Source organism: Phoxinus phoxinus, assembly GCF_949152265.1.
Source record: "Phoxinus phoxinus genome assembly, chromosome: 20".
Lineage (NCBI taxonomy): Eukaryota > Metazoa > Chordata > Actinopteri > Cypriniformes > Leuciscidae > Phoxinus > Phoxinus phoxinus.
The window spans coordinates 32,628,850-32,650,065 of record NC_136895.1 but is presented as its reverse complement, the minus strand read 5'-3'; the positions used below and the strand labels follow the sequence as shown (position 1 = coordinate 32,650,065).

Here is a 21,216-nt window from a genome sequence, read left to right as displayed (position 1 = left end):
TGATGACGACTGCGAGTGAACTGATGACGACTGCGAGTGAACTGATGATGAATGCGAGTGAACTGATGATGAATGCGAGTGAACTGATGATGAATGCGAGTGAACTGATGACGACTGCAAGTGAACTGATGACGAATGCGAGTGAACTGATGACGACTGCGAGTGAACTGGTGACGACTGCGAGTGAACTGATGACGAATGCGAGTGAACTGATGACGAATGCGAGTGAACTGATGACGAATGCGAGTGAACTGATGACGACTGCGAGTGAACTGATGACGACTGCGAGTGAACTGATGACGAATGCGAGTGAACTGATGACGACTGCGAGTGAACTGATGACGACTGCGAGTGAACTGATGACGACTGCGAGTGAACTGATGACGACTGCGAGTGAACTGATGACGACTGCGAGTGAACTGATGACGACTGCGAGTGAACTGATGACGAATGCGAGTGAACTGATGACGACTGCGAGTGAACTGATGACGACTGCGAGTGAACTGATGACGACTGCGAGTGAACTGGTGACGACTGCGAGTGAACTGATGACGACTGCGAGTGAACTGATGACGACTGCGAGTGAACTGATGACGACTGCGAGTGAACTGATGACGACTGCGAGTGAACTGATGACGACTGCGAGTGAACTGATGACGACTGCGAGTGAACTGATGACGACTGCGAGTGAACTGATGACGACTGCGAGTGAACTGATGACGACTGCGAGTGAACTGATGACGACTGCGAGTGAACTGATGACGACTGCGAGTGAACTGATGACGACTGCGAGTGAACTGATGACGACTGCGAGTGAACTGATGACGAATGCGAGTGAACTGATGACGACTGCGAGTGAACTGATGACGACTGCGAGTGAACTGATGACGACTGCGAGTGAACTGATGACGACTGCGAGTGAACTGATGACGACTGCGAGTGAACTGATGACGACTGCGAGTGAACTGATGACGACTGCGAGTGAACTGATGACGACTGCGAGTGAACTGATGACGACTGCGAGTGAACTGATGACGAATGCGAGTGAACTGATGACGAATGCGAGTGAACTGATGACGACTGCGAGTGAACTGATGACGACTGCGAGTGAACTGATGACGACTGCGAGTGAACTGATGACGACTGCGAGTGAACTGATGACGACTGCGAGTGAACTGATGACGACTGCGAGTGAACTGATGACGACTGCGAGTGAACTGATGACGACTGCGAGTGAACTGATGACGACTGCGAGTGAACTGATGACGACTGCGAGTGAACTGATGACGACTGCGAGTGAACTGATGACGACTGCGAGTGAACTGATGATGAATGCGAGTGAACTGAGTGAACCTGCTCTCGCTGTACTCCACCCACTGGAACATCTCCACCCGCCTCTGCAGCTTCACCGCCTGCACCGTCACACCGTAGTTTGGGTCGTACAGCGGCTGCACAACACACACATCCATCAGTCCATTCACCGACACCTGATTCCTTTCAGCTCTAATTTTTATTCCATACTCATTTATTTGGATCAGATACAGTATTTCTAATATCTTCCCCCATACTATGGAAGTTAATGGGTGAACTATCCCTTTAAGAGTCGATATCGGTTCATTTAAATGATGATTGATTAAATTAAAGCTGCAAGCAGCTCCATCGCTGCTTGCAGCTTTAATTATATATATATATATATATATATATTATGTAAATTCTTTTTTCCCCCTATTTTTAACATATATATTATTATATATATAATAATAATATATATATTATTAACATTTTTGGATGCTAAACTATTATTTATTATAGGCTTTGTACTTTGTACACTTACGTTCCAATATAGAAAAATTATCCTCTTCAAATGCGCAAAAATGTGCTTGGAAACATCACAGTGGAGCGGTGCTTACTATGAACGGCACTAACTGTACAACTGACTATTTAAACAGAGCAGTGTAATTTTTATATGTGTGTGTGTGTGTGTGTGTGTGTGTGTGTGTGTGTGTGTGTGTGTGTGTGTGTGTGTGTGTGTGTGTGTGTGTGAGGCTCGATCGAACAATGGAGACATAAAAACATACTCCGTCATTTTGTTCATACAGAACATCATTCAAAATGCAAAGTGTTTCCTTATATTTGTGTACACTCGCAATGAAACACAACATCGTGCTTTTGTTAAACTATAAACTCTTGTTAAACTGTAACCTACAACTGTCACCCAACCAAAATCACACACACACACACACACACACACACACACACACACACACACACACACATCCCCCCTCCCCTCCCCACACAGACAGACACACACACACACACACAGAATGGCAGAGAGACAGAGAGAGAGAAAATACACATTCAAACCACAATATCTGACTTTCTGTTGGTCGGAGCTAATGACTGTAAATTAGAAAGTTGTTCGGCTTGATAAGATCAATATACACGCTGAGTTTTGTAACTGTAGGTAAAACTATAACTAAGTTATAACACACTTTATGCATCCTTTTTTAATCATAAATTTGTTTCCTCGCCACGGCCAAACCGTTCGAGATATCAAAAATCCGTCCGCAATTTATCATCCTCCATGTCTTGACTTCATGCACACCGAGTTTCGTGGTCATCGGATGAATTCTCTAGGAGAAGTGTTTCAAATGCCAGAACATGCGTTTCCATACAACCCATAATAGCCGACTTCCTGTTGGACTGGCGTAAAACTTAGAGCACGAAAGTTGTTCGGCCCGATGAGATCTATATGTGTACCGAGTTTCATATTATTACATGCAAGCGTGTTTGAGATATGGACATGTTTTTGAATCCCATTCCAGGGGGCGCTGCCGAGCCCCCCTGCCACGCCCGGGTACTGACATTTGTGCAAAGTTTCAAGAGTTTTTGAGCATGTTAATAAGGCCCCCAAAAGGTAGTAAAATAATAATAATAATAATAATAAAGAAGAAGAAGAAGAATCCTAAGAAAAACAATAGGGCCTTCGCCTTTTCAAGGCTTGGGCCCTAATAATCAGTAGTTACCTGTGCGGTCTGCAGGGTTCCGGCCAGGTGAACCAGCCGATTGTTATTCTGAGGGTCCAACATCAGGTGTGGATGAAGAGAGAGGACCTGAGAGAGACCCTCATCCAGAGACGAGCTCGTGCGCAGCGCGCGACCCTGAGGACACATGATTGACATGACAGATGATGGACAGACTGACTAACTGACTGAATGAATGAATGAATGATGACTCACCTCATTCGTAAACAGCACGTATATCGACAGCGCGAACAGACACGCGCCCGCGATCACGCCGCCAGTGCTCGCGCTCAGACGCTCCAGGAACCCCTCGGGTTTGCGCTCGTGAACGCGCGTGTGCTGCTCACCTGAGAACTGACAGGTGAAGACAGCGTTATTTCTGCAGCAATGACACATCACACACATACAGAAGTGTGACTTACTGCTTCAGTCATGCTGTGTGTTTGAGGAAGAAACACTGAACAACGCGGTCGCGAATGTAAAACCCTTTACGCGCGCCTGTTTCTGAGCAAACTATCGCTTTTAAACGACCTTACAGCGGGAAAAAACGAAACTCACAAAACTCAACCGGTTCAACGGATCGAGGAAGTTTCTGGCGCTGAGCATGCTGGGGGATGTAGTCACTTTCGCGCTCGCTGAGCATGCTGGGAAATATGGACTGTCTAAAACTCAACTGTTTGATTGTCATCGCAGAATTTAAACTATATTGTCGTTCAGTTCTAATCTCATAAATACGACTGTAAGGCATACATGAAGATAAAATATTATAACTTTAACATCATCATTTTCTGTGAAGCTGCTTTGAATCAATGTGTGAGTTTAACTGATCACTCAAGTCATAATATATATTGATAAGCACTGTTTTATTACAATTATTGTGTATTATAATTGTAGGCTATCTTGTATTATTCTCGTCCTGTTCAAAAATTGTCTCAAATCTAAAAATGTAGCAAAATCTTAAGTAGAGAGAGAGTGTGTGTGTGTGTGTGTGTGTGTGTGTGTGTGTGTGTGTGTGTGTGTGTGTGTCAGTGTGTGCGCCAGTGATCCTCACATGATGCCAGGATTATGAGTTTAGGATAATAAAGTAATTACACACACACACATGGCTGAGACAGACGGATGAAGTGTGTGTTTCAGACGGTCGAGTGTCAGAATGCCGGAGTTTGATGTGATTGTTCTGGGAACGGGACTGAAGGTAAGAAACATCAGACTGGTTGATGTCAGTTATGGATGATGATGATGATGATGATGATGATGATGATGATGATGATGATGATGATGATCTGCAGGAGTGTGTTTTATCTGGACTGATGTCCGTCAACGGGAAGAAGGTCCTTCATATCGACTGTAACCCGTATTATGGAGGAGAGAGCGCCTCTATTTCACCTCTGGAGGAGGTCAGCTGTCACACACACACACAGACACAAACACACACAAACACACTCACTCGTGTGCACACAGACACACACACACACTCACACACACACAAACACGCACACACACACACACTCGTGCACACACACACACACACACTCACACACACACACACACACACACACAAAAACACACACACACACACACCCAAACACACTCACACTCACACACTCGTGCACACACAAGTCAAGTCAAGTCATCTTTATTTATATAGCGCTTTTTACAATAGAGATTGTATCAAAGCAGCTTCACAGTGATAACATGAAAATAATAAAAAAAATAATTTCCTCATCGTCCATTTTTAAGGCAGATCTATAATATTGTTGAATATTAAATGTCCCCAACTAAGCAAGCCAGAAGGTAAGGCAACAGCGGCAAGGAACCAAAACTCCATCAGGGACAGAATGGAGAAAAAAACCTTGGGAGAACCCAGGCTCAGTCGGGGGCCAGTTCTCCTCTGGCCAATGAGTGAACAGTGTATGAAGTTCAGAATGAATCAGAGTATTTGTCCAGTTCCGGTTGGTTGAAGTCGGAGTGGAGAGGAGGAGAGACTGGTTGACACTTCAGGTCAGCGTCGTCGTCGTGTCCTGGCGCTGGTCCTTCATCAGATCTGGATACGGCCTGGTTCCGGTGGACAGCGGTAAACCTCGGGATAGACAGAGAGACTAATATTAGCGTAGACGCCATCCTTCTTATGATGTAACGAGTACATCAGGATTTACGGGAAGTGTTCCCGGTCCCGGCTGTTCTAAACTATGCAGCCTAACATTGAGTTATATAAGTCTATAATGTGTTATGTGTATGCTAGGCCGAAGAGATGTTTTTAGTCTAGCTTTGAACTGACAGAGTGTGTCTGCTTCCCGGACAATGGTAGGAAGACTGTTCCAGAGTTTTGGTGCTAAATAGGAAAAGGATCTACCGCCAGCAGTCGATTCTGATATTCTAGGTATTATTAACTGACCGGAATTTTGAGATCGCAGTAGACGTGAAGGACTATAATGCGTTAAGAGCTCGCTCAAGTACTGCGGAGCTAAACCATTTAGTGCTTTCTAAGTGATCAGCAATATTTTAAAATGTATACGATGTTTAATAGGCAGCCAATGCAGTGTTGACAGAACGGGGCTAATATGGTCATACTTCCTGGTTCTGGTAAGAACTCGAGCTGCTGCGTTTTGGACCAGCTGTAGTTTGCTTATTAAGCGTGCAGGGCAACCACCCAGTAGAGCATTACAATAATCTAGCCTTGAGCTCATGAACGCATCAACTAATTGTTCCGCATTTGTCATTGAGAGCATATGACGTAATTTAGATATATTTTTAAGATGGAAGAAAGCGGTTTTACAGATAAATGGTAAATGAAAGAGCACACACACACACACACACACACACCACACACACCACACACCCAGGTTCCTAACCGACGACGAAGACTTAACAGAGCAGCCATCAAGTGTTAGACAGTACTCTAGGTTATTACGTGTGGAAGTTTTTTGTCCAATAATTAGAATCTCTGTTTTTTCTGAATTTAGTAGTAGGAAATTACTAGTCATCCAGTTTTTTATATCCGCTATGCATTCCGTTAATTTTGTGAATTGGTAGGTTTCGTTAGGTTTTGAAGAAATATACAGCTGAGTATCGTCGGCATAACAGTGAAAGCTAATTCCATGTTTCCTAATGATATCTCCTAATGGTAGCATATACAGAGTGAACAGCAGCGGTCCTACACTGCAAAAAATGCTTTTCTTACTTAGTATTTTTGTTTTGTTTCCAGTCCAAATATCTAAAAAATATTAATTCAAGAAGCATTTACTAGAGAAGTAAAATGACATAAGAAATTCTATTTTGTTTTAAGATAAAAAGAAAGTAATTTAAGTAATTTTTGCTTAAAACAAGCAAAATTATCTGCCAATGGGGTAAGCAAAAAAATCTTAATTCGAATGGAAAACAAGAAAAAAAATCTTAATTCGAATGGAAACCAAGAATTTTTTGCTTACCCCATTGGCAGATAATTTTGCTCGTTTTAAGCAAAAATTACTTAAATTACTTTCTTTTTATCTTAAAACAAAATAGAATTTCTTATGTAATTTTACTTCTCTAGTAAACGCTTCTTGGTTTAAGAATTTTTAGATATTTGGACTGGAAACAAAACAAAAATACTAACTAAGAAAGTATTTTTTGCAGTGTAGTACTGAGCCTTGTGGTACGCCATACTGAACTTGTGATCGATAAGACATCTCTTCATTTACTGCTACAAACTGATAACGGTCAGATAAGTGTGATTTAAACCATGCTAGTGCAATTCCACTAATGCCAACATAATGTTCGAGTCTATTTAAAAGGATGTTGTGGTCAATGGTGTCAAATGCAGCACTAAGATCAAGTAACACTAATAGAGAGATACAACCACGATCGGGTGATAAGAGCAAATCATGTGTGACTCTAACGAGAGCTGTCTCGGTACTATGGTACGGTCTAAATCCGGACTGAAAATCCTCGCAGATATCATTTCTTTCAAGAAAGGAACACAGTTGTGAGGATACTGCTTTTTCTAATATCTTTGACAGAAATGGCAGATTAGAGATCGGCCTGTAATTGACAAGTTTTGTAGGATCAAGTTGCTGTTTTTTAACAAGCGGTTTAATCATAGCTATCTTAAAGGTTTTTGGTACGTATCCTAGAGACAAAGATGAATTAATGATATTAAGAAGAGGATCTATGACATCTGGAAGCATCTCTTTCAGCAGCTTAGTCGGTATAGGGTCTAACATGCACGTTGTGGATTTAGATGATTTGACGAGTTTGCAAAATTCTTCCTCTCCTATAGCAATGAATGAATCAAATTTTCCCTCAGGGAGACTACAATGCACTTCCTGATGCGATACTGTATTAGACGGTTGCATAGTTATAATTTTGTCCCTGATATTATCGATCTTATAAGTGAAGAAGTTCATAAAGTCATTACTGCTGTGTTGCTTGGAAACTTCTGAGCTTGAAGCTTTCTTTTTCGTTAGTTTAGCCACTGTTTCAAATAAATACCTAGGATTGTGTTTATTTTCTTCTAATAGGGTTGAAAAATAAGCAGATCTAGCAGCTTTTAAAGCCTCTCTGTAAGCAATCGAGCTCTCCTTCCATGAAATCCGAAACACCTCTAGTTTTGTTTTCTTCCAGTTGCGCTCCATGTTTCTGGCTGCTCTCTTAAGGGCCTGAGTGTGCTCGTTGTGCCACGGCGTTGGACTATGTTCTTTTACTGCAACTCTGTTTACACCTATATGAATAAGTCTGCTCTGAACAAATTGCAAATTGTTCAGAATTCTGCTGCTAGACTTTTAACAGGTGCCCCTCGAAGGTCTCATATCACTCCAGTCTTGTCGGCTCTCCATTGGCTCCCTGTAAACTTCAGGATTGATTTTAAAATTTTAGTGCTCACTTTCAGAGCCTTAAATGGTCAGGCCCCACAGTACATCCTGGACCTTTTGAAGCCGTATTCCTGCGGCCGCAGTCTTCGGTCCTCTGACCAGAACCTGCTTACAGTCCCTAAGACTCGTTATAAGACCCGAGGGGATCTGTCTTTTCAGTCTGTTGCTCCCAGACTGTGGAACGCCCTGCCCTTGTCCATGCGTCTGGCAGACTCTGTTGTCTCTTTTAAAAAGGATCTGAAAACATGTTTGTTTATGAAGGCTTTTGGTTGATGGGTTTTCACTAGTGTCACTTTAATTTTACATTTGTATATTTTATATTATTTGTTTTATCTATTCTATTGTACAGCACTTTGTGATTTTATCTGTGAAAAGTGCTTTATAAATAAATTTTACTTACTTACTTACTTACTTTAATCTTCTTTAAGCGCAACGGAGCAACTGTGTCTAAAGTGCTGGAAAAGAGAGAGTTAAAAGTTTCTGTTGCAATATCAAGTTCTTCTAAGCTATCCGGGATGCTGAGATGATGAAACTGATTAGGAAGATTATTGATAAAGCAATCTTTAGTGGCAGAAGTGATCGGTCTAACATATTTATAACACGGAGTCGGCTTTGCAGCCTTGGCTAAATGTAATTTACACGAGACTAGATAATGATCTGAGATGTCATCGCTCTGTTGCAGTATTTCAACGGCATCAACATCTATTCCATGTGATAGTTCTAGATCTAGAGTATGATTACGACAATGAGTCGGTCCTGATACGTGTTGTCTAACTCCAACTGAGTTTATAATGTCTTTAAATGCCAATCCCAATGCATCTTTTTCATTATCTATGTGTATATTAAAATCACCAACAATTAGTACTTTATCTGCAGCCAATACTAATTCTGATAGAAAGTCAGCAAATTCTTTGATAAAGTCTGTATGGTGCCCTGGTGGCCTGTACACTGCAAAAAATACTTTCTTAGTTAGTATTTTTGTTTTGTTTCCAGTCCAAATATCTAAAAATTCTTAAACCAAGAAGCGTTTACTAGAGAAGTAAAATTACATAAGAAATTCTATTTTGTTTTAAGATAAAAAGAAAGTAATTTAAGTAATTTTTGCTTAAAACGAGCAAAATTATCTGCCAATGGGGTAAGCAAAAAATTCTTGGTTTCCATTCGAATTAAGATTTTTTTTCTTGTTTTCCATTCGAATTAAGATTTTTTTGCTTACCCCATTGGCAGATAATTTTGCTTGTTTTAAGCAAAAATTACTTAAATTACTTTCTTTTTATCTTAAAACAAAATAGAATTTCTTATGTCATTTTACTTCTCTAGTAAATGCTTCTTGAATTAATATTTTTTAGATATTTGGACTGGAAACAAAACAAAAATACTAAGTAAGAAAAGCATTTTTTGCAGTGTACACAGTAGCCAGCAGAATTTTCAAACGTGATTTATCGTTTACACTATATATTTTTACATTAAGCACCAACACTTCAAAAGAATTATATTTACAACTAGATTTCTTAGTGGTTTTGAAAATATTACTATAAATTACAGCAACACCTCCTCCTTTGCGTGTCAGACGAGGTTCATGTTTATAACCGTAATCTTGTGGGGTTGACTCATTTAAAGCAATGTAATCGTTTGGTTTTGCCAGGTTTCTGTTAAACACAGCACATCTAGGTTATAATCTGTAATCATATCATTAACTATTAGCGCTTTTGAAGTAAGAGATCGAATATTCAGCAACCCAAGCTTTATCATTTGCTCATTTGTATTATATCTGTTTTTTATTTGTTGAACATCAATTACATTTTTAACCTTAGATGGGTTTGAACGTTTTTTGGATTTCCAAGTACGGGGAACAGACACAGTCTCTATATGAAGATATCTCGGTGAAAGAGGCTCTATGTGATGGGATTTATCTGACCTTGGTGACGTGAGGCCGCTAGCAGACGGTCGGTTAAGCCAGTCTGTCTGCTTCCTGACCTGAGGCCCAGATTGTCATGTCATGCCAGACACACACTCACACTCGTGCACACACACACACACACTCACACACACACACACACACACACAAAAACACATTATACACATTGTAACGCCAAAGTTGAGATGTAGCCCAGAGAAAAAAACCAATAGGTGACTGAGGAAAAGATGCACGAGAGACGAGAGTTGTGTATTTTCTCCGTGTTTAACCCAACCACTCAAACGTCACACTCGTCCGCATACATGGGGAACGAGTGAGAAAGAGTATATAAACAAACATCCAACTTTGGTCACAAATATAAACAGAAATAAAAGAAAGAATACAAAGGTCGGTAGAGCGGTTATCTCTTCTCCTCACCTGTCAAATCTAAAACTGGCACTCTACGCACATGCGCAGTTCCCCTTTCAGCCCATATTAACCCAAAAACACAAAGTGACCGTTACAACTTCACATACACTCAATCTGACGTGAGCTGTTCTTCTGCACAGCTTTATAAGAGGTTCCAGGTTTCTGCTCCGTCGACACCAATGGGACGCGGGAAAGACTGGAATGTGGATCTGATTCCCAAGTTCCTCCTTTCAAACGGTGAGAGTCGTGTGTGTGTGTGTGTGTGTGAGTGAGTGTGTGTGGTGATGACGATGGTAATTATGATGTTGACAAAAATGAGGATGATTATGGTTATGATGAGGATGATGGTGATGGTGGTGGTGATGATGATGAGGATGATGGTGGTGATGTCACCACTTCATTACAGGGCAGCTGGTGAAGATGCTGCTCTACACTGAAGTCACTCGCTATCTGGACTTCAAGGTGGCTGAAGGCAGTTTCGTGTTCAAAGGAGGAAAACTTCACAAAGTTCCCTGCACTGAGACCGAGATACAAGCGTCAGGTAACGTTCCTTCATTCACAATTACAGTTCATTTTTATATCTTTCATTTTGTATTACTTCAATATAAAGTAAATGTTCACGAGCAAGGACAGAATCACAACCATGAATGTGGGAATTATTTATTGAAGAGAATTGGGGATGAAGAGAGTAGGGGATGAAGAGAGTTGGGGATGAAGAGAGTAGGGGATGAAGAGAGTAGGGGATGAAGAGAGTTGGGGATGAAGAGAGTAGGGGATGAAGAGAGTAGGGTATGAAGAGAGTAGGGGATGAAGAGAGTAGGGGATGAAGAGAGTTGGGGATGTAGAGAGTAGGGGATGAAGAGAGTAGGGGATGTAGAGAGTTGGGGATGAAGAGAGTAGGGGATGAAGAGAGTAGGGGATGAAGAGAGTTGGGGATGTAGAGAGTAGGGGATGAAGAGAGTAGGGGATGAAGAGAGTAGGGGATGAAGAGAGTTGGGGATGAAGAGAGTTGGGGATGAAGAGAGTAGGGGATGAAGAAAGTAGGGGATGAAGAGAGTTGGGGATGAAGAGAGTAGGGGATGAAGAGAGTAGGGGATGAAGAGAGTAGGGGATGAAGAGAGTAGGGGATGAAGAGAGTTGGGGATGAAGAGAGTAGGGGATGAAGAGAGTTGGGGATGAAGAGAGTTGGGGATGAAGAGAGTAGGGGATGAAGAGAGTAGGGTATGAAGAGAGTAGGGGATGAAGAGAGTTGGGGATGAAGAGAGTAGGGGATGAAGAGAGTTGGGGATGAAGAGAGTTGGGGATGAAGAGAGTTGGGGATGAAGATAGTTGGGGATGAAGAGAGTAGGGGATGAAGAGATTAGGGGATGAAGAGAGTTGGGGATGAAGAGAGTAGGGTATGAAGAGAGTAGGGTATGAAGAGAGTAGGGGATGTAGAGAGTACGGGATGAAGAGAGTTGGGGATGAAGAGAGTTGGGGATGAAGAGAGTAGGGTATGAAGAGAGTAGGGGATGAAGAGAGTAGGGGATGTAGAGAGTAGGGGATGAAGAGAGTTGGGGATGAAGAGAGTAGGGTATGAAGAGAGTTGGGGATGAAGAGAGTAGGGGATGAAGAGAGTTGGGGATGAAGAGAGTTGGGGATGAAGAGAGTAGGGGATGAAGAGAGTTGGGGATGAAAAGAGTAGGGGATGAAGAGAGTTGGGGATGAAGAGAGTTGGGGATGAAGAGAGTTGGGGATGAAGAGAGTAGGGGATGAAGAGAGTTGGGGATGAAAAGAGTAGGGGATGAAGAGAGTTGGGGATGAAGAGAGTAGGGGATGAAGAGAGTTGGGGATGAAGAGAGTAGGGGATGAAGAGAGTAGGGGATGAAGAGAGTTGGGATGAAGAGAGTAGGGGATGAAGAGAGTAGGGGATGAAGAGAGTAGGGGATGAAGAGAGTTGGGGATGAAGAGAGTAGGGGATGAAGAGAGTAGGGGATGAAGAGAGTAGGGGATGAAGAGAGTTGGGGATGAAGAGAGTTGGGGATGAAGAGAGTAGGGGATGAAGAGAGTTGGGGATGAAGAGAGTAGGGGATGAAGAGATTAGGGGATGAAGAGAGTTGGGGATGAAGAGAGTAGGGTATGAAGAGAGTAGGGTATGAAGAGAGTAGGGGATGTAGAGAGTACGGGATGAAGAGAGTTGGGGATGAAGAGAGTTGGGGATGAAGAGAGTAGGGTATGAAGAGAGTAGGGGATGAAGAGAGTAGGGGATGTAGAGAGTAGGGGATGAAGAGAGTTGGGGATGAAGAGAGTAGGGTATGAAGAGAGTTGGGGATGAAGAGAGTAGGGGATGAAGAGAGTTGGGGATGAAGAGAGTTGGGGATGAAGAGAGTAGGGGATGAAGAGAGTTGGGGATGAAAAGAGTAGGGGATGAAGAGAGTTGGGGATGAAGAGAGTTGGGGATGAAGAGAGTTGGGGATGAAGAGAGTAGGGGATGAAGAGAGTTGGGGATGAAAAGAGTAGGGGATGAAGAGAGTTGGGGATGAAGAGAGTAGGGGATGAAGAGAGTTGGGGATGAAGAGAGTAGGGGATGAAGAGAGTAGGGGATGAAGAGAGTTGGGATGAAGAGAGTAGGGGATGAAGAGAGTAGGGGATGAAGAGAGTAGGGGATGAAGAGAGTTGGGGATGAAGAGAGTAGGGGATGAAGAGAGTAGGGGATGAAGAGAGTAGGGGATGAAGAGAGTAGGGGATGAAGAGAGTTGGGGATGAAGAGAGTTGGGGATGAAGAGAGTAGGGGATGAAGAGAGTTGGGGATGAAGAGAGTTGGGGATGAAGAGAGTAGGGGATGAAGAGAGTTGGGGATGAAGAGAGTTGGGGATGAAGAGAGTAGGGGATGAAGAGAGTAGGGGATGAAGAGAGTAGGGGATGAAGAGAGTTGGGGATGAAGAGAGTAGGGGATGAAGAGAGTAGGGGATGAAGAGAGTAGGGGATGAAGAGAGTAGGGGATGAAGAGAGTAGGGGATGAAGAGAGTTGGGGATGAAGAGAGTTGGGGATGAAGAGAGTTGGGGATGAAGAGAGTTGGGGATGAAGAGAGTAGGGGATGAAGAGAGTAGGGGATGAAGAGAGTAGGGGATGAAGAGAGTAGGGGATGAAGAGAGTAGGGGATGAAGAGAGTAGGGGATGAAGAGAGTAAAGGATAGAGAGTAGGGGATGGAGAGAGTAGGGGATGGAGAGAGTAGGGGATGAAGAGAGTAGGGGATGAAGAGAGTAGGGGATGAAGAGAGTAGGGGATAGAGAGTAGGGGATGAAGAGAGTAGGGGATGAAGAGAGTAGGGGATGAAGAGAGTAGGGGATGAAGAGAGTAGGGGATGAAGAGAGTAGGGGATGAAGAGAGTAGGGGATGAAGAGAGTAGGGGATGAAGAGAGTTGGGGATGTAGAGAGTAGGGGATGAAGAGAGTAGGGGATGAAGAGAGTAGGGGATGTAGAGAATGGAGAGAGTAGGGGATGAAGAGAGTAGGGGATGTAGAGAATGGAGAGAGTAGGGGATGAAGAGAGTAGGGGATGTAGAGAATGGAGAGAGTAGGGGATGAAGAGAGTAGGGGATGAAGAGAGTTGGGGATGAAGAGAGTAGGGGATAGAGAGTAGGGGATGAAGAGAGTAGGGGATGAAGAGAGTAGGGGATGAAGAGAGTAGGGGATGAAGAGAGTAGGGGATGAAGAGAGTTGGGGATGAAGAGAGTTGGGGATGAAGAGAGTAGGGGATGAAGAGAGTTGGGGATGAAGAGAGTAGGGGATGAAGAGAGTTGGGGATGTAGAGAGTAGGGGATGAAGAGAGTAGGGGATGAAGAGAGTAGGGGATGAAGAGAGTAGGGGATGAAGAGAGTAGGGGATGAAGAGAGTAGGGGATAGAGGGGGATGAAGAGAGTAGGGGATGAAGAGAGTAGGGGATGAAGAGAGTTGGGGATGTAGAGAGTAGGGGATGAAGAGAGTAGGGGATGAAGAGAGTAGGGGATGAAGAGAGTAGGGGATGTAGAGAATGGAGAGAGTAGGGGATGAAGAGAGTAGGGGATGTAGAGAATGGAGAGAGTAGGGGATGAAGAGAGTAGGGGATGTAGAGAATGGAGAGAGTAGGGTATGAAGAGAGATGGGCATGACCAAGGTAAGGATAAAGTGAAAGGGGTCCAGTAGTAGAGGGCCAGGAGACTCAAAGTGGCGGCATCATCTCAGTTAAATGTAGGCTGAGTGAATAGGTCCCCCAAAGATTGGGAAGAGCTGAGGTGAGCTTGGCTTGATGGAGGTCGTTGAGATTGTTACGAATGTAAGATCTTCTGAAGATCAACAGCCAAGGAGTCGGATCATCTCGTTTGAAATACCTCGTCTGGCCACTGAGGTTGCTTCTCCAATGCGGTAGGAATGTATTGAGTAGTGTTCTGGAGATATGCCAGTGATACGGAGGATTGATAGAACGGCTTGCTGAGTCTTGTGGCCAGTTGTCGGTTTTCTGTAAGAAAGAGCTGATCTTGGGAGATTCTCAGGCAATATGCCTAGAGTGAACGTATTCAGAATTAAGTTCGAATGGGCTGAGGAAGGAGTTTAAATGGAAGATGTAAATAAGGAATGAAGCTCCGAATTGGTCTGTAATGCTTCTCTGAAGAGTGAATATGACTGTGTCTGGAAAGTAGATAGAAATTACAGAGATGCAGGGATGGATGTAGAGATCGAAGGTGGATGAAATATGGGTATATTTTTTTGAATGTCATAGGAAGCCAAAAGGCAACCAGGAACATGAACTCGGTTCAGGCGATGAAAGGGTTTAAATATCCTGAGCGTAGAGAGTAGACCATTCATGAACCCCAGATGGTGGATATGATTGTGGAGTATATTTTGTAAAGTGCTCAGGAGAACACGCCTGACTGCGAGTTGAGAGAACTGAACTTTGGGGGCCAAACCGGCGCCCACCGTAATAACCGCTGAATCCTCTGGAGGGTGCTGCATCAGTGTATAAATTAGAGCAGGGGTTTTCAAAGTGTGGGTCGCGCCTGAAGCCGGTTTCGGAGTCGGAGACTTTTCTTGAGATGGTTTGGACGAGAATGCTCGCAGTGAGATAATCCTTGATGGGGTGGAATTGAAATCGAACGATCATCATCTGAATCGGGCTAGTTATTCTGTATCTCTGAATCCGTAGTGAGTGAACTTCGAGAGAACGAGACAAACAGTACTCTAAGGGCCAGCTCCAGTGCCCAATATAAGAAGGGTTTGAGAAGCCAGGTGACTGCTTGAGGCATGGCCCTGCTCCCGAACCTTAGTTATGTAGTCAACTCCATAAAATAAGAAATGTTGCCATGGCAACTAACTGTACCCCCTCCACACACACACATTTTTTTATATTTTATTTCAGTTTATTTCCAGTGATGTAAATGTTTTTCTCGATGTCTTTAGTTTGAGTTACCGCTGTTTCTCCAGATCTGATGGGGATGTTTGACAAGCGCAGGTTCCGTAAGTTCATGTCCTTCATCCTGAATTTTGAGGAGAACGATCCGCGGACGCATCACGACATGGACCCACGCATAACCACCATGAGGGACGTGTTTCGTCACTTCGACCTGGGTGATGATGTTGTGGAGTTCACAGGTCATGCTCTCGCCCTTCACGTCAGCGACAAGTGAGACAAACTCATACGATGATGAACAGTATTAGGGAAATACTGTTTTGTATAGTTGTCCATGCGATGTCTTCAGGGAGTCTCAGTCTCTTCTGTTGTGTAGATGTTACTCAGTTCCTCCTTCAGTGTGTGAAACCGTCTGTAAATTACACTGTGTGTGTGTCGGTCAGTTATCTGGAGCAGCCGTGTCTAGCCACCATCAACCGGATCAAGCTGTATTCCGAGTCTCTGGCGCGCTATAGCCTCAGCCCGTATCTCTACCCGCTGTTCGGTCTGGGAGAGCTTCCGCAGGGATTCGTCAGGTAACTGAGGTTGACACACATGACATGAGAGCGATGATCACACACACACACACACACACAAGGCGTGACAGATGCACGTCGCTCCACAGGCTCAGCGCCGTCTACGGGAACAGCTACATGCTGAACAGACGCGTGGACGACATCGTGATGGAGGGCGGGCGAGTGGCGGCGGTGCGATCCGAGGGAGAGGTGAGCAGAAACACTCCTCCATGATGACCATGATCATGATCTGTTATCGTTACAGTTATCGTTACAGTTATCGTTACAGTTATCGTTACAGTTATCGTTACAGTTATCGTTACAGTTATCGTTACAGTTATCGTTATAGGTATGGTTACAGGTATAGTTATCGTTACAGTTGTGGACTGTGTTTGCGTCCCGGTGCAGGTCTTCCGCTGTAAGCAGCTGATCTGCGACCCCAGTTATACGCCGGAGCGCGTGAAGAAGGCCGGCCGTGTCATACGGGTCATCTGTCTGCTCAACCACCCCATCAAAAACACACACGACGCCAACTCCTGCCAGATCATCCTCCCGCAGACGCACCTCAACCGGAAGTCAGGTGAGCACCGGAACACGTGTGTGTGTGTGTGTGTTGGTCTGCAGCTCGCCGCCAGACGCGTCTGCTGTGTGTGTGTGTGTGTGTGTTGGTCTGCAGCTCGCCGCCAGACGCGTCTGCTGTGTGTGTGTGTGTGTGTTGGTCTGCAGCTCGCTGTCAGACGCGTCTGCTGTGTGTGTGTGTGTGTGTGTGTGTGTGTGTTGGTCTGCATCTCGCCGCCAGACACGTCTGCTGTGTGTGTGTGTGTTTGTGTGTGTGTGTGTGTGTTGGTCTGCAGCTCGCCGCCAGATGCGTCTGCTGTGTGTGTGTTGGTCTGCAGCTCGCTGTCAGACGCGTCTGCTGTGTGTGTGTGTGTGTGTTGGTCTGCAGCTCGCTGTCAGACGCGTCTGCTGTGTGTGTGTGTTGGTCTGCAGCTCGCTGTCAGACGCGCCTGCTGTGTGTGTGTGTGTGTGTGTTGGTCTGCATCTCGCCGCCAGACGCGTCTGCTGTGTGTGTGTGTGTTGGTCTGCAGCTCGCTGTCAGACGCGCCTGCTGTGTGTGTGTGTGTGTGTGTTGGTCTGCATCTCGCCGCCAGACACGTCTGCTGTGTGTGTGTGTGTTTGTGTGTGTGTGTGTGTGTTGGTCTGCAGCTCGCCGCCAGATGCGTCTGCTGTGTGTGTGTTGGTCTGCAGCTCGCTGTCAGACGCGTCTGCTGTGTGTGTGTGTGTGTGTTGGTCTGCAGCTCGCTGTCAGACGCGTCTGCTGTGTGTGTGTGTTGGTCTGCAGCTCGCTGTCAGACGCGCCTGCTGTGTGTGTGTGTGTGTGTGTTGGTCTGCATCTCGCCGCCAGACGCGTCTGCTGTGTGTGTGTGTGTTGGTCTGCAGCTCGCTGTCAGACGCGTCTGCTGTGTGTGTGTGTGTTGGTCTGCAGCTCGCCGCCAGACGCGTCTGCTGTGTGTGTGTTTGTGTGTGTGTGTGTGTGTGTGTTGTGTGTGTGTGTTGGTCTGTATCTCGCCGCCAGACGCGTCTGCTGTGTGTGTGTGTGTTTGTGTGTGTGTGTGTGTGTGTGTGTGTGTTGTGTGTGTGTGTTGGTCTGCAGCTCGCCGCCAGACGCGTCTGCTGTGTGTGTGTGTGTGTGTGTGTGTGTTGGTCTGCATCTCGCTGCCAGACGCGTCTGCTGTGTGTGTGTGTGTTGGTCTGCATCTCGCCGCCAGACGCGTCTGCTGTGTGTGTGTGTGTGTGTTGGTCTGCATCTCGCCGCCAGACGCGTCTGCTGTGTGTGTGTGTGTGTGTGTGTTGGTCTGCATCTCGCTGTCAGACGCATCTGCTGTGTGTGTGTGTGTTTGTGTGTGTTGGTCTGCATCTCGCCGCCAGACGCGTCTGCTGTGTGTGTGTGTGTGTGTGTGTTGGTCTGCATCTCGCTGTCAGACGCGTCTGCTGTGTGTGTGTGTGTTTGTGTGTGTTGGTCTGCATCTCGCCGCCAGACGCGTCTGCTGTGTGTGTGTGTGTGTTGGTCTGCATCTCGCCGCCAGACGCGTCTGCTGTGTGTGTGTGTGTGTGTTGGTCTGCATCTCGCCGCCAGACGCGTCTGCTGTGTGTGTGTGTGTGTGTTGGTCTGCAGCTCGCCGCCAGACGCGTCTGCTGTGTGTGTGTGTGTTTGTGTGTGTGTGTGTTGGTCTGCATCTTGCTGCCAGACGCGTCTGCTGTGTGTGTGTGTGTGTGTGTTGGTCTGCATCTCGCCGCCAGACGCATCTGCTGTGTGTGTGTGTGTGTGTTGGTCTGCATCTCGCCGCCAGACGCATCTGCTGTGTGTGTGTGTGTGTGTTGGTCTGCATCTCGCCGCCAGACGCGTCTGCTGTGTGTGTGTGTGTGTGTGTGTTGGTCTGCATCTCGCCGCCAGACGCATCTGCTGTGTGTGTGTGTGTGTGTTGGTCTGCAGCTCGCCGCCAGACGCGTCTGCTGTGTGTGTGTGTGTGTGTTGGTCTGCATCTCGCCGCCAGACGCGTCTGCTGTGTGTGTGTGTGTGTGTGTTGGTCTGCATCTCGCTGTCAGACGCGTCTGCTGTGTGTGTGTGTGTGTTGGTCTGCATCTCGCCGCCAGACGCGTCTGCTGTGTGTGTGTGTGTGTGTGTGTGTGTTGGTCTGCATCTCGCCGCCAGACGCGTCTGCTGTGTGTGTGTGTGTTGGTCTGCATCTCGCTGCCAGACGCGTCTGCTGTGTGTGTGTGTGTGTGTGTGTGTTGGTCTGCATCTCGCTGTCAGACGCGCCTGCTGTGTGTGTGTGTGTGTGTGTTGGTCTGCATCTCGCCGCCAGACGCGTCTGCTGTGTGTGTGTGTGTGTGTGTGTTGGTCTGCAGCTCGCCGCCAGACGCGTCTGCTGTGTGTGTGTGTGTGTGTGTGCAGATATCTACGTGTGCCTGCTGTCCGACTCCCACAACGTGGCGGCCGAGGGGAAGTACATCGCTGCCGTGAGCACTATGGTGGAGACCAGCAACCCTGAGAAGGAGGTGCAGCCCGGCCTGGCCCTGCTGGAGCCCATCATGGAGAAGTGAGCACTCGCCCGCTCCGCTGTGGCCCGGTGGACATGCGTGTCACTCACGTGCTTTTGTCCCGCAGGTTTGTGTCGGTCAGTAACCTGATGGTCCCGACGGACGACGGCCGCCGCAGTCAGGTAACAAGCCGGCTTTATTAATATGATTGTTCGAAGCAACTTTATTTCACAATCAACACAGAGTCAAGCGTCACGTAGAGTGCACGATTCTGGAGACATTATTTTTGTTTCAAAAGTGAAAACTAAACAAAATACCATGTTATTTACTAGAGGTTCGGACAAAATATGAAATGCTGCAGTCTATTTCAAATGTTTAATTAATCTGAATGAATTATTGTTGAGTGAATGATTCAATGACCCACCAATAAAGACTTAACTTATTTCATTACTGGATGAATCTGCATTTTTTAACGAATCTCTTGAGTGAATGATTCAATGACAAACATGTTTTAACAGTAACCTACTGGTGAACGATGTAATCAAACCTTATTAAAGTTATCAATGCAAAGAATGCAAATAGAAGTGCTGCTTCAGGGTGTAAAAATCTCGGTGCTCTTTGGATGGGATACAGAATCTAGTTAGTTAAATTAGGAACTCCAAGGCACTCGAAATATGTGAAAAAAAGTTAAAAAGCCTTTATTGATGAATGGCTCTAAAAAAAAAAAGAGCCATTTTTTTAGAGCCATTCATCAATAAAGGCTTTTTAACTTTTTTTCACATATTTCGAGTGCCTTGGAGTTCCTTATTAAAGTTACTTTCAAACGGTTTGAGTATCTCTACCCGACATCAGTGTTTATATCTGAACTATAACCTTTTACCCAGTTCTTCTGTGATAATATGAATGATTAGTAACAGGAATAAGTACTGTGTGTTACTCCTGTACATGCCACCAGCTCTCTCTCGCAGATCTGAGTGTTCGCTGTGTTTAATAGAGCCGAGTCGCCATCGAATGAGATCGCCATCTCTACTGTCTCTTGTGTTTTCCGTCTAGATCTTCATCTCTCGATCGTACGACCCCACGACGCACTTCGAGACCGAGACCGAAGACATCATGGACCTGTACCGCCGCATCACGGGGTCAGAGTTCATCTTCAGGAACCCCCGCGACGGCGACGGCGACTCTGACGAGTGAGCGATCAGCCAAACCTCATCGTTCTGTCCTCATTACCGTTCCCACAACTGAGAAACACTGGATCTGGGGTTTCAGAATATCTACTGAAGACGAAAGTCATGCGGGAGCGAGTTCATGATGACAGAACGATGGTTTGGGTGGACGAGCCCTTTAAGGGTCAGTATTTACACTTATGCATTCGGCAGACGCTTTTATCCAAAGCGACTTACATTGCACACATTTACATTCTTATCAGTTCTTGCTTTCCCTGGGACTCGAACCCATGACCTTGGCGTTGCAAGCGCCAGCGCTCTACAGTTTGAGCAACAACCGTCTACATTAATCCAGATTCATCTGACTGTATGAAACCTGATCAAAGCTCCCTCAGATTATAGAGACCAGACTTAATCTAATTCTTCTGACGTGATCACTTTATCTGCACTGATCTGGCCTCACTAAAGCTCCACTGCACGCTAGCCTCAAACGCAGCCGCTCTCCTGTTGGGCCGCAGGACTGTAATATGAAGATTGTACACATTCATCTTTGGCAACATTACGAAAGTGAATTGCACAAATAGACATGGATATCTATGGGTACGATGTGTGTCACATGACTAAACGTGCGCATCGTTTGTGCAGATGTTTTCTCCTGAATGATCACTGATGTTTGTTGCGTTTCCTTCACATTCGTGTTGTCCTGCTGTCCTACAGTAGTCCTGTGTGTTCTGTGATGTTTGTGTGGTAGATGCTAATAAAGATGTGCACAGGATGACGAGTGTGTGTTCATGAGCTCAGATTAACCCCTTATCACAGAGGACAGAGACGGATTAACAGCCTCAATCTGGGACACACACACACACACACACACACACACACACACACA

General features: G+C 45.4%; 2 protein-coding genes and 1 long non-coding RNA gene across 4 annotated transcripts in view; 1 reads left to right on the top strand and 2 right to left on the bottom strand.

Moving 5' to 3' along the window:
* The window catches only part of tmem43 (transmembrane protein 43), an 8,885-nt gene extending 5,301 nt beyond the window's left edge, over nucleotides 1–3,584 (bottom strand). Inside the window, exons 1-4 of the mRNA XM_079592242.1 lie at nucleotides 3,446–3,584; nucleotides 3,240–3,377; nucleotides 3,027–3,161; nucleotides 1,354–1,448 (exon numbers count right to left, since the gene is read on the bottom strand). Coding sequence (XP_079448368.1) covers nucleotides 1,354–1,448; nucleotides 3,027–3,161; nucleotides 3,240–3,377; nucleotides 3,446–3,457 — 380 coding nt within the window. The 5' untranslated portion in view covers nucleotides 3,458–3,584. The remainder of the gene's footprint in view (nucleotides 1–1,353; nucleotides 1,449–3,026; nucleotides 3,162–3,239; nucleotides 3,378–3,445) is intronic.
* Nucleotides 3,585–3,981: 397 nt separating this feature from the next.
* LOC306987722 (rab GDP dissociation inhibitor alpha) lies at nucleotides 3,982–21,186 on the top strand. 2 transcript variants are annotated; one of them, XM_079592236.1, is made up of 11 exons: nucleotides 3,982–4,218; nucleotides 4,313–4,420; nucleotides 10,340–10,436; nucleotides 10,606–10,740; nucleotides 15,640–15,838; nucleotides 16,009–16,140; nucleotides 16,230–16,329; nucleotides 16,528–16,699; nucleotides 19,076–19,220; nucleotides 19,289–19,343; nucleotides 20,215–21,186. In XM_079592236.1, exons 1-11 carry the CDS (start codon nucleotides 4,177–4,179, stop codon nucleotides 20,353–20,355), a joined length of 1,326 nt encoding a protein of 441 aa, XP_079448362.1. In that variant the 5' UTR covers nucleotides 3,982–4,176; the 3' UTR covers nucleotides 20,356–21,186. The 2 variants fall into 2 exon arrangements, with proteins under 2 accessions (XP_079448362.1, XP_079448363.1); XM_079592237.1 differs by lacking the exons at nucleotides 3,982–4,218; nucleotides 4,313–4,420 and adding an exon at nucleotides 4,689–5,097.
* On the bottom strand, nucleotides 4,644–10,631 carry LOC306987741. The gene is made up of 3 exons (XR_013795238.1): nucleotides 9,283–10,631; nucleotides 6,647–8,821; nucleotides 4,644–6,182 (listed from the first exon to the last, which is right to left on the bottom strand). It is a non-coding gene; the product is annotated as an uncharacterized lncRNA (long non-coding RNA).
* Nucleotides 21,187–21,216: the final 30 nt, after the last annotated feature.